The sequence below is a fragment of the Lycorma delicatula genome, chromosome 8 (genome assembly GCF_047948215.1).
Source record: "Lycorma delicatula isolate Av1 chromosome 8, ASM4794821v1, whole genome shotgun sequence".
Lineage (NCBI taxonomy): Eukaryota > Metazoa > Arthropoda > Insecta > Hemiptera > Fulgoridae > Lycorma > Lycorma delicatula.
This window is the reverse complement of record NC_134462.1, coordinates 88,338,683-88,353,221: the sequence shown is the minus strand read 5'-3', so window position 1 is coordinate 88,353,221 and position 14,539 is coordinate 88,338,683. Positions and strand designations below refer to the sequence as shown.

At 26.0% G+C, this 14,539-nt stretch overlaps 1 protein-coding gene across 7 annotated transcripts in view; it reads right to left on the bottom strand.

Annotated features, from left to right (window-relative positions):
* Positions 1–14,539, bottom strand: part of Cnot4 (CCR4-NOT transcription complex subunit 4) — an 89,334-nt gene that overhangs the window by 43,506 nt on the left and 31,289 nt on the right. For 6 of the 7 annotated variants that reach the window (XM_075374133.1, XM_075374132.1, XM_075374139.1 and 3 more), the window contains one exon: positions 5,969–6,105. In XM_075374133.1, the coding sequence (XP_075230248.1) occupies positions 5,969–6,105 (137 nt within the window). The remainder of the gene's footprint in view (positions 1–5,968; positions 6,106–14,539) is intronic. The other variant, XM_075374138.1, reaches the window with a different exon arrangement.

Below are 14,539 nucleotides of genomic sequence, written 5' to 3'. Positions count from 1 at the left end.
CTATTGTACAAAGAGAATTTCTGCAAGAACTGTAGCTCTTGCAGAATGTTGAATATGAAGTTTAGAAAATAAGAGCACAATAAAATTTTAGTGAAAAGGTGAAAACTGCAGGATGGTGCAATCAACAGACACAAACTTCCACTTAAAAAAATTAGTTTTAAAATGCACAACAGTTTAAAAAAACACAATACTGTAAAAATCAGGTGTTATTCAGTGACACAGATGCATCAATAGTAATAGAACCAGAAGAGCAAATGTAATCACTGACACAATTTATTTCTAAAGGACCTCTACAATACCGATAAAACTATTTTATTTTCCAGAAAACTACCGTTAATTTTTATCTCTATTATCACTTAAAGATTTTAACGGTTTATTGGATTATTTCATTACCTCTTTTTTTTTAATTATCAGTTATAATTTCTTTTTATTCCCTTAATTTTTTCTCCAAGAAAATTATAATAAACTCGTGAACCTAAACAAAGCGCTTACACTAACCATCATTAATGAAGGACTTGGGTGAACAGTGAACACTATTACATGATAAACTTTTCAATTGCGTCTACTCTTTTCCTCTTCGTAATATTTTGAAGCCATGAAATATTACATCAAAAAAGATATAGTTATACATTTCTTTCTATACTTAAAACGCTTCATAACTCGTAAAATTATGTTCTACTAACCTATGAGGATTATTTAAAATAACAAACTGGAATTTTGCCAAGCAGACTGAGGAAGAGCATGTGGTAGGGTGCTGTTGGTAGTTAATTGGATATGTGTGGAGGGGAGCGAGCAACCAGCCAGCCACATCATGTAGTAGCAGAATGTCTAGCAAGAGGTAACGTTGTCCATTGCACAATGAATTATCTGATTTCCTCAACTTCTCTGAAATTTTGATACTCCAGGAACAATTTGGAGAGGCTACCCTATCAAAAACTGGCATGTTTGATTGGGCCAAAAAATTTTCAAGTGGCCATAATCGTGGAAAATAAAAGTTTCAAATGTCATCTGTAGACTAGCGTCCATGATGACAACATTTCAACATTCATGCTGTTCATTACTTGTGGAAGATGACCAATGTAAAACGGTCATTAAAATTGAATCAGAGGTGGGCATAAGTGTAGGGAGAATGCATATAATATTGTTAGACATTCTTGGAGTCGGCAAGGTAGATTCCACTTCTCACCGAGACACAGAGAAATATCCAGAAAGACATTTGTAAAAGCAGCTTCTGAATCGCTTTCAGGAAGAAGGAAAGGCATTTTTGGACTGTATTGTAATCTGCAATGAAACATTGGTTCACCACTACACCAGGAAAGTAAGGGAAACAAGTTTGAAGAAGTGGAAAAGCAGGGGAAGAGCACCAATCAAAGCCAAGAAACGCTTGTCTGCTGGAAAAGTTCTGGTAACTGTGTTTTGGGACTCAAAAGGTAAGCTGCTGATTGATTTCCTGGACGGACGAAGGATAGTAAATGCGGCTTACCACTGCCAGTTGTTACTGGATGACATTAGGGCTGCTTATTGCAAAAATGATGCCAGTAACCAATTCGTAATGTCCTCCTTCTTCATGACAACACGTGGCAACAAACATAAGCTCAGACTTGCGATAAACTCACTAAAATTCATTGGTCACCTCTTGAACAGCCACCTTACAACAGTCTAAGACTTTACCAAGTGATGTCCACATGTTAGGTTCACTGAAAGAACCTTTACGAGAGGAAAAATTGGAAGATACCATAGTTGATCGTTATGTGCGCTATGGGTTGTTGGGGCATTCATCTTGTTTTTTTGATGGGGGGATCAAGAACCTCGTTATCCAGTGGAGAAAATCTATTAGTATTAAAGGAAACTGTATACAAATGTAAGGTGTAATTTACTTGTAATTTAATCTTATATCTATAGAGCTATTAAATTCCAGTTTTTATTTGAATGACCCTCACACCATTACGCGCATTGATACTTTCTTCTGTTGTATTTCATTAGTTTTTATTCTTCTTTATTCCTAAACTGAATTTTTCTTCAAGCAATCATGCTATACTGTTATTTCATCTAACTAATTTATTTTCAGTGAAAAGTATAGCATTACTAATCAATCTTAAAATATACATTGTCCTTGGATTACCATTTAGTTTTACATTTGATTCCATTACTGTTTCTATATACAAGTTAAACATTAAATGTATAAACAGACTAAAAAAAAGGATTAATTATAATGAAATTAAATAACAAAATGAAAATTAATTTAAAAGTTCTTTAGGAATTCAGAGGGTAGTAAGAACAGGAGCTAACTTATGAACAGTGAAGAAAACAATGAGAATGGAAGCTTAACCACACTAATATAAAAGGTACACAATTTAGAAGAATCAATTACATAAGAATTACAAAAATTAGCATATATTAAAATATCAAAAGAGAAATCAAAGCGTTAACTTTGATGTTTAGTTACTTTGTAACTGAACAATAAACTTCAACTCATTGTAACTTTCAACTCAATGAACTTACATATATGTCAAGTAAATTTATATAAATGTCGTTACCAGAAATTAAAAATTACAAAATGAAATATAATAACATTTTTTATGAATTTATAATCGAATGACTGCTACTTATTATTCAATCTTTATTTCTGAATTTATAAATATATACTATACTCTGAAAGCAGTATTACTTCCTCATTCTATCCACCAAATACAAACAATTTATCTAACTATAATTTTTTATAATATCTTTGCAAAGAAAGACTAAGTTTTTATTATGATGCTAGGTTTTATACATTAGTATTCTAAAGAACACAAAAATATTTATATTCCTACCAGTCATGTATGCACAAGTTAAATTTTGAAACTTTCTATTATATTTTACAGTATTTATTTATTTAGTTAAGTAAATTCGCACTAACTAGTTAAATTAAAAATCACCCTCCAGTAAACAAAATTACAATTCAATCACTAGTGATTTAAAAATACTACATAATTTCAAACAATATGTTTGGTAAATGCTGTCTGAAAATTAAGACAATTAACTGTAGAATCCATAAAATAAAATGGAGTAATAATAATTATAAAAGAAAAACAGGACAAGTTTCAAATAGAACTATAGTACTTTTTTTGGCCTCTGGGCCTACTGTTAGGTATTACTTCAAAGGGCGAGATGAAATTGTAACTTTTGTAGCGTGGAAAATGGACCTCCAAATGAAAGGCCAAAATACTACCATTCATGCCGCAGAGGCCGGCATAGTAACATAGCTAACACAAACAATAAAAACTAATATAGCATTCTTCAGTATACAGATATTTGCTTTGGTATAATATAACTGAAACTCAACAACCATGTATCAATTTCAAAACTTAATTATGAGTATAAGTGTACTAGATAATATTAAATTAAAAAGCCTGAAACAGAACGTAAATGTACTCAACCAGACAAGATTAATGACAGCGTAACATTCAAAACAGTAGCCGATGTAGCTTCTTCAATTACACATAATAGATTATGTTTATAACACAATTTAGATTGTGTTATAAACAATTCTAATTTGAATCAATCAATGAACAAGTCTACAGCTAAACAGCAGTAGTAGCCTTGATTAGTTGCATGACAATAACGGAATATAATATTTCCTTTATTAAATTTAAAAAAAAAAACAATAATTGATTTTAAACATATTGTGAACTATATTCTATAAAAAGAATATCACAAGAAAGCAATATGCAATTTTATGATTAAATATGTTTAATTTGTATTACATTTAATAATATAGAGACTGGTTATATAATAATATAACTTGGTGATTTAATAATATAAGTAACTGGTTAGATGTAACTAACCCAAGTTGGATCATAAATTTAAAAGATAAGGTGTGATCAAAATAAATGAAATTTTTTTAATTTTGTACGCTATGCCTTTCTGACTAAGTTCAATCTTTTTCCCACATAGTGTTCAATAAACATGGACTCACTAGAAAATTTGCTGAAGAGATGGTTATCTCTTATGGTTTGTGTGAAAAGATTTTGACTGACATTTTGGCAGTACAATGAATAACAGCAAAACTTGTTCAGAAACTGATAAATTTTCAACAAAAATTGTTGCAGAAAACTGTTAGCCGACATCGCTGATGATTCAGAATTACTCAAATGTGTTATGACTAATCATAACAGGTGATGAAATGTGGTTGTATGAAGGTCCAACCATCCTGATGAAAGCTTCCTGCTTTATTCGGCAAAGCATGAATAAAGCATGTGCAATTCGATATAATGTTAAGGTTTCTCATTGTTTTTTCAATTAAAATAGTGTCATCCGTTATGAATTATTACCACACGACTGAATGGTCAAGAAACAGTATTACTTAATGGTTTTATGCCATTTACAAGAAGAAATCCGAAAAAAATAACTTCAAATGTGGGTAAACAATTTTCGGATTTTGTACCACAATAATTCCAACTTATATTTCATTATTAATTTGTGATTATTTAACCAATAATAACATCATACTGATGCCACAGCCTTTGTATTCTCTAGAAATGGCATGTTACAACCATTTCTTGTTTCCACTGATTAAGAGCACATTAAAAGGACAACAATCTGTTGTCCACACCTCGGATGTTATGACTAGCCAAATGCTGTTTGCTTTTCTATTAACTTATCTGGCTCAAATTAACGAAAAAAATAAAGGAGCTTTTTTTATTTAGGACTAATTCATTTTTTTTAATTACTAATTTTATTATGAGAATAGATTACCGAAATAAGTTTGAAAAAATGTTTCAGACAAAAAGAGAATTAAGAACAATAAAAACACATTTGAAGCAAGTAAACCAGCATGAAAAACAAATAACCTTACAGTTGTTTTGACTAGTGAAGCTTTTGGAATTGTCATATATATAACTTGTGTATAATCTAAGAGGTTAAAACCTAAAGTATACATCCTCAGCTTACAATGCCCTACTAAATTCATTCTTAGATTAAAAAAAAGGCTTATTTTTTATAATCTGGCTTTTAAGACTTATGATTGACTGATTAGATTTAAAACACAATCTGTGGTATACTTTGGCCAATCTGTTATATAATGTAAAATATATTGACCATTTTGAATGTTAGTTTGAGATTTTTCAAGTTAGATTGCACCACGGAAGCAAGTTACTGAAGAAAATGAATAATTTTGATTTACTTAAGTTTGACAGTCTCTGGGTATTAATTTTTGGCATTTGTTAACATAAAAAAACCGTTAACATATAAATATATATATATATATATATATATATATATAAAAATAATGAACTACTACATGAAAAGTTACTTTCTTCTTTTATTAGATTTTATATAAATTTAGTTTACAGTTAATTCAACTTTCTAATCTCACGTATGTTGCAAAATATAATTTTCTGAAAACTGAATTTTTTCTATGAGAAAATGAATTTTAGTGCATATAAGTAGTAATTATTATAAAATGCTTTAAACAATTGGCACACAAAAATTATAACAATTCTTTTAAAACATTTTGGCCAAATTTTCTAGAGCAGACTTAATTTTACTATAAATTAAAATAATTATAAATAAACACATTAAAGGAATACTATACGTTCAACAACAGTAAAGTTGAAAAATGTTACAATTTCTAATAAAATGGTAAAATGTCGGTTTTCGGGATGTTAAAATTGAATACAAAAATATATATATATAAATTAAGCATCACCTACAAATTATGCAGCTTTAGGTAAAAATAGTAATCTTTTCTGTAGCAGATAAACTAATTAAAAATTAAACAATTATAACTGACAATTTATATTATTAATGAATGACTAAAATTTGAAAAAATCCTGAGTCAGTTTATTTCAAATGTTCAGTAGTCAATAATGACTGCTGAAGGTATATGCAAGAAAATGTTCATTGAATATAAACAGAACAGTTATTATAATCAAAGTTACATAGATTCAATTTAAAAAAAAAAATGTTTAATTCAAGTATTAAATACCAGTGTTTGGAGGAGAAACTCCAGCCTGTAGGGAAGGCCATGCCTCTTTATTGACAGAAGGTGGTTGTGTTGTTGGCACACCGACTGGCGCTGAAGAAATGACTGATACTGCAGGTGGTGAAGGAGTAGGTTTCCTACTGAAACAATAAAATATGCAGTATCATAAATTATCAGTATTAATAATTATTTTTAAATTTTAAATTAGCATCGGTTGCTACAGTCATTAAAAACTGCTATCAATAGGTAACCATACAATGGAAAACTGTACTTTAATTTAGTGATTTACAAGAATCAGTTAGTAAACATGGATTCAATCATTATTCCAGTATTCTTTTACTTTCCAAGACATTACCCTAAAATTCTCTCTGTACTGAAAAACCATAGGATATCTGCCTTGCCCAGGCCCAATAATTATATCAAACATTCAGTTTATATTTATAAATTTTTAAATGCTCACGAATAATGTTTAACTTACCAAAAAGAATTATTTTCAAAGAAATTTTTATAAAGCAAATGGTTTCAGCTGGCTCCATTTCAAATTTATCTTCTACTACGTGAAATATGAAGAATACATTAAGATTATTCAACACTAAAAGTAATTTTTGTAAAAATATTAAATAATATGCTTTTTGATAAATACAAAAATTTGTGTACACAAAGCAATTAATCCTTGTTTATTCATATATGGCGGACACATATTCAATTCATTTTTTTTTTTTTTAATTACACAATACTGAATTAACAGCCACAGATAATTTAATGAAATTAAGAAGACCTCTTCCAATTATTAAGCAGTTCATATTGCAAGTTTTGAATAAAATTTAAATCCAATTGGGATTCTTTAAAGTAAAAACAGAAAAATTACTACACATTGCTTCTGTGCTTTCAGATATAATACCATTTTCCAGGGAGTGAATTTTACTCTTCATATCAGTAGTTGCTCAAAACTTTGATATAATAAATTTGGAAAATTAATCTATAGGGTACAAACACTTAAAATGGCTTTCAGGCGAAATAAGTGCTCAGTTTTAAGATTAGCAATTTTACAATGAAAAGTTTTGTGATCTAAGTGACATTTTCAGTAAGAAAATTACCAAACATATAATTGTGCATATGAAAAAAACCCAGACTGTAAATTAATTTTAATATTAAAATAGACTGTTGACATAGAAAGTAAATACTCAAAATAATTTATGAAATATTAATAATTAACTTCAAGGATCTACTCTTTCATTGAAGGAAGAACAAATATTTAATAAATATTTTCAACATGTAAACTTATGATAAATGATTTTATCTATCTTGATAAGTGATAATGATTGTTATAGAAATAAAAGATAATAGATATCAATCAGGAACCAAAATCACATGCCATAGAAGAAATGTAATTTAGTAAAGAATTTCAAGTCGCTGATGACGTTATCAGATGTTAACAGCTAAGTTCTTCGAAAACTGATTAAGAGGAAGTAGTCACAATCTAAACAAGGCTACCTGAGATATGGTTGCAGAAATCATTGGTTTGCAATATGCGTTACTGTTAAAAATATTCTTAAAATACAATTCCATATATCACCTCTTAACTAAGTTAGTAGAAATAGGCTATCTAAACAACTATAATGAGACCATGAATTTTAATTATGAAAAAACTAAGTCTATTATTTTATGATTTTTTTTAGATAATATATTAGAAATAAATACGAAAACAGATTTGCATAATATACACACGTTTATTTAAATACAACTGTATCACTACAATTAGTAACTGAATATTCATTATTTGCTCTATTCCTATAGGTTTGATATTTCTGAAGGCCCTACCTCAGGACTAAACCTTTATTTCTCCCTGTTATTTATTTTCAGAGTTTGCTCCCATCATATCTACCCAATTTTATTAAAGATAAATTGGTGATCAAATCATAGAATGATGTGTAATTATATTAGTTACATAAATTGTATTTGTTTAATAAATGTTTTTTGTTTTTTAATCTGATATATACCAAAACTTTATAAAAGTTACATGAATAGCTCATAAAATGGGAAAACAATCTAATGAAAAACAGCTTTGCAATCTTAGAAAAAAATCAGCTCATTAACACAACACGGAACCACTTAATACTGGTAAAATTGTTGCCTTTACTTTTAAAAAGGTAGCATGATTAATAAAAGGAGTTTATCAGTAGAAGGTACATCATAAGTGGTACCTTCTACATATATATATATATTCATTCGTACCATAATTGGTATAATGTCTAAGGTAAAATACATGATTCTAATTATAAAAAAAGTAATAAATAATAATATATTTTTAACAGAAACAATATAATTTTATTTTTTTAATTATATAAATTGAAATATACATACAGTAATAAACAAAAAAAAAAAGAAAAAAATAATATGTATGATTGGTACAATGACAGTTATGAAATTATAATATCACAAGCAATACGTAAAAGAAAATGTCAATTTTTAACTTTAATAATCATGGGAAAAGTATCACATAATACTTATTACATACAAATTTATATAAAAAAATAAAAACAATACTGTTTATAAATAACACACCATAACATCAAGTTCATGAAGTCAATTTTTTTTACGTAGAATATAGTCTATAATCTTCAACTTTGTGAGTATCCAATGCACAAGAAAACTGCACATACCTAATGTTTTAAAAGTACTCTTAGTTGAAAAGATAGAACACTTTAAAATTAAATGTTATATACAAATTAACAGAAATTATTTTTGATCCAGTAGAAAAAATCATTCTTTAATAAAAAAATAAATAAAAATGTATATATATTACAAATACATTTTATATTAAAAAATATATATCAAAAACACAAATTTATGTAATCCAGATTCCTTCTAATGAATAAAATACAAATTTAACATTTTTTATTTAAATTTAAAAAATGATATGTAAAATAAAAAAATAAAAACACAATTTTTTTAATGGAGAAGAAAAATAAGTAATATATTTACCATATGAAAATGAAAATAAAAATAAGTTACAATATGTAAAACAATTTAATAAGTTTTAAGAAAAACCTTTTACCTGCATCACAGAAAATTATCTGAAATTAATTTTGTCAAATATATATATATATATACATATATTAGTAAGGATTAAAAAACTATAAATTACTAATAATTTAATTTAAATTAATGAAGCACGATTAATAAAAGGAGTATCAAACCAGACTGTACCATAATTTGAAAGACCAACATCAAGTGATCATTCCAAGAAATGATCAGTTAAATTATAAGATCATGTAAAAAATTAAAATAAATCTTCAAGAGCTTGTACAAAGAATAAAGAAAATAATATCTAATATTATTAACTGTGAATAAATATTTACTGAAAAATCCTAATCTTTATTACAAAATAAAAATACAGTGTTTATCTGAACCTATAGTTTTTCCAAAATTTCCTATTATAATGTAACAAATGCAAATAAATTTAATTTAAAAAACTATGTTTTAAGTCAATTTTAAATATAATTTATCTTTATTTTCATATTCTTATAAGCATACATTTAAAAAATTATAAAATAGGATTACAAGACAAAATCTATTTTTTTTGTTTTACTAAAAAAAAAAAATACACCTTTTTAAATTTCACTAAATATTTTCTTTTACATTTTATTTCTTAACGTTTTAATGTAAATACAAAGATAATACTAATTAAATGTGTTTATTTTTAGTTAAGTTCATTTTCAAATACAAAAAAAAAAATAGAAATAATTTATTTCAGTTCATTGTTTTATATATATTTTGGAATAATGAAAACAGACGAGAAGTACACATTTTGCAATACAAAAAATAATTACCTGTAACAGTTTTAATTGTGTTATATACATATTCTTATTTTCATTAAAGTATAATACTATAAAAATACAAGTGCAAAAAATAAACATAAAATTGAAAACCTTATCGATGAGAAAATATATAAATCATATAATTTTTTATAATAGAAAAACTGGTTTACTTCTTTAGAGTAAACATTTATACACGATACCAACAAAATTAGTAACTAGTAATTAAAACGTTATCTCACATTTTACGTTACAATTAAACAATCAGCATTATTTAAATTACAATATTTGCTAGTGACTGCACGGTTCACAAACCTACACTAAAAATAATTAAGTACTGTACAACATTTTTAATGATATTTATCTGCCTATTTGTTCATCATGTATATTAGTGAGGGCATAAAAAGTGATTGTAGGACACCCTTCAAACGACCATCATTACAGACCCAGTATAGAATCCAGGTCACCAGAATTAGCTTTCTAACTCAAGACTAACTCTCTCTTAGGTCTTCTCAGGTTAACTATCAAAAATCAAAATTTTTTTTGAAATTTGTAGTACATCTTTCCTTTCTTGTAATTTTCTTTTTATTATTATTTTTTTTTTTAGGCACTTAATACTGATCAATAACATAATAAAAATTAAAAAAATCACTGTTTAGTCAAAATAAATGTCAATAACTATCAATTAATTGTACCATTCAAAATGTAAATCAAACTAATCTCTCCACATCCATAGCTGATAATTTCAAGCACCTATCTGAAGTTTTAAAAACATTGTATATAAACAAGCTTTATAATAATCTTTTATAATCAACAATAGGAATTTTCCCATTTTTAATAGGAAAATTCCCAAAAATAGGAAAATTCAGTAATAACAGAATACATTCCAATCAACAATTATGATTGTGTAATTCATACACAAACTTCCATGATTATAGAAATTTATGAATTATTTATGTAAGTTTTAAAATAATTTTATAATATTATGCATTTTTCAAATTTCTTGAGAAAAAGTCTATAAAACAACTTAATATTTAAGAACTTCATAACAATTATGTAAAAAAGGCAAGCGGCAAATAATTTTTATAAGAAAGAGTAGCAAAATACTAATTTCTATATTATATACTCAAAAAAAAAAAAAAAATTCTTCAGGTCTCTTAAAAACATCAGTTTTTCTTATACTCTGTAAATTTAATTACTTGCCTTAATAGAACTGATCGTTTGACATTATACGATACTAATCTCCACAATAAGTATTAGGCAGCGAAAAGTACAAATCAACAAAATAAAAAACAGCACAGGTTTTTTAATTACAGAACGACTAGCCAACAATTATTAGGAACTTGATTATTTATTTATTCTTGCATTTAGAAATAATGTTCTCTGACATATATCATTATATTTACAGGCACCACAAAGATAAACGAGCAACAATAAATTTTATTTTTTGAACTTTTAAAATATATAGCAACATATTTCCAGAACATCTTTTGAAATTTATTGTGAAACTGCTTTGTGATAAAGTAATGGGAAATAATTCCTTCAGGATTTCCGACAACTTCAAAAGTGAGATTTTTTTAAAAACTTTTTTCATTCAGAAAAATTCTTTTAATAGATTAAGAAAATTTTATAAGAGTTATACACATTCTAAATATTCTTTTTTTAATATTAATTATAATTTTAATTTCTAATATAAAATGTGATCCCACATCCAAATTAGAAAACTTATTTCTAAAAACTTTTTTAATTTATTTAGAATAACAATAATAATTATTAGATTAATATTTTTCATTAATACAACAAAATTATTTATAAAATTTAAACAATAAAATAAATTACCAATCAACAGTTTCATAACAAAGTATTGTAATGTAAACCTCGATAACCTTTACTTTTCCTTTTAAACATATCCCTAGAAAAATGGAAAAATAAATTATCATTTAAATGAAGAAATACAATAAAAATGGCTATCAATAATAATAAATTCAAAATTATAGTTTTTTATTTTATTTTTTATGAATAATAAAGAAAAGAAACCATAATAAAATCAAAATCACAGACCAGCAATAAGTAAAAGAAAAAGGTGTGCTCATAAAGTAGACCACAATTATATATTATTATTACACAGTTTTACAATATTAAAGAGAGTTGTATCGCAGACTTCAAAATTCTAATTGATAACTGGCTAACACATATTCCTGTGATATTTGAATATCATCAGTAATAATATTTTGTCAAGTATTAGTATTATAATTATATAATATTTTTTTGTTTTATATAAAACTGTGTTAAACACACAAATAAATGAGTCATGCAGCTCAGCAAAGCTAATTTGGCAACATATTAGTGTGAAAGGACTTTAATTTATATGGAATTGCTTAAAAAAAGAACTGATAAAACACAAAAAGAACACTGGAGTATTACTAAAAACCAGCAGTTTTATACCTTTCATACTTGGAAAGGAAAATGTTATAAAAGTATAGCAAATAAAAAAATGATGAAGAAAAGGGTAAACAAGTAACTCAACAGGTAATGCTTACTTTTTGTAACATGCACAAATGAGATGCCTTTACTTGAGTATAACTACATAATTTTCTGGTTCGACTCACGTCATGTTGATAACTATTGCTGTTGCAGCAGTAATAGACAAACAGAATTAGATACATTTATTATACACTAAATTTTACATTAAAAATTCTCATTTTAGTATTCATGATTATACTGTGATAAGATTAAGCAGTAAATCAAATTCAAATGAAAACAGTATTATGTAATTAATTTCTATATATATATATATATATTTATTTATTATTAGTGACATTTAGTGAAATATAATCTTAAAAAACTACATAAAATGATAAATAAAAAAAAATCCCCACCTTAAAAAAAAAATAAGGAACACTAAAAAAGTGATAAAACCAAATGAGTCTTCTTTTTAATAAAAATTCTGCAAAATATTTTAATTTACCTACAATAAAAATTAAACTCATTAAATTTTCTGATTTCACTATAATTAACATGAAAGTTACCAAATCAGTGTAAAACAGGTGTATAAAGATTACTACTCTTAGAAATAACCTGCAGTGTAAGACTGTAAAGACGTACTGTAATAAAAATTGTTTATATATTTTTAATTCTTAAACAGAATAAACTGTGTGAAAAAATTTCTTAACATTCAAATTTTTACACATACCTATAGAGAGAGAAATTCATCATTCTATAGTATTAAATTATTTTTATTACATATTAACAATCACTGAATTTAATAATTTATTTATAAAACCATCAATCAATAGACACCATTTGCCTTACATTGTTAGAATTCTTTTTTGTATTAGCGTAGTACAATACTCAAGTGAATTTATACAAAATTGATAAATTTTGCAATGCGCTAGTCATACTTCAAAAATCTAATGCGAGTTAATATTTATAGATTTGAGGTTTTAATCAATAAATTATTATATTTTTTACTAATGCTACACAACTGAATAAAATGTTAATATTAGCTATAAAAAGAAATAATAAATAGTACTTTCAAGAAAGTTAGTTTTGTATTACGAAAATATCAGTATAACTTTACATGTCCTTTTACAACACAAAATCTAAACTTCATTCAGAAATTATAAATACGTGAAAAAAAGAAAATTAACTAACAAAAAAAAAAATTAACAAGAAACACAAAACTCATTATTCCGGAAAATAAACATGATCTATTTACATACAGCAAGTAAAAATAATAAAATTATTTATATGTTTCCATATCATCATAATAATTACAAATTTTATACATTATGAAATACTTTATTTCATAATGAATAACATTATCAATAAAATGACAATGAAATTAACAATAACATGTAACATAAACAATATAAAAGGAAAGTACATTTAACTACAAGTACGCAATAAAAACATTATGATTGACAAAGTAGGACCAAAATATGGATTAAGTAGGACAAATAATCTAGTCGAAAGGCAAAGATACTTTGGGCAGTAGAACAGAACGATATTATTCTGAGGGGAAAGAGATGCTACTTTGTTATGTATAAAACTGCTACTGCTGCTACGAAAATGCAAAAGCGTGTTTCTATACATTATTTTAACACATATAAACAGAGACAGAAGTGGAGCTGTCTAATTAACATCAATGAAGAAATTTAAAACAATTATCTATTTTTTATATTCTCAGCACTACTCCACAAAGAATAAAGTATTCTGGTGAAGCTTTTCTTTAAAAATATTTTGTGAATATATAAACTGGCTTTATTGAGGAAATTCATTTTTAATAATGAAATTATAACAAAACTGTTACCTACAATAAATTTTTAATGCCTTTTTAAAGTCTTGGTTGCACTCTACATTTAAAAATTACCATGAAATTAAAACCTTAATTTTCAACACACTTACTTCAGATGTTTACATACATAAAACATTATTTTAACTGTTACCTTCATAAGATTGTTTACAACCGTAATTGTCTTTTCATTATTATTAAGTTGTGAATTAAATTCAGTAAAGATTAGTAAACTATGAATTATTAATGTATTTCACATTTTGAAAAACCAACATTTCAACAGCATAATAAATAACATGCAACATATAGTTATCGTATGATAATTAAATATTAAATATTTTCCAGTACAGTAAACATACATAATTCATCATTGTAACAATAGTAATACTAAGTCAGGAAAAGGCTGAAGATGAGATCATAATCTTTAACACAGATCAACAGTGAGGAAAACTTATTTGCTAA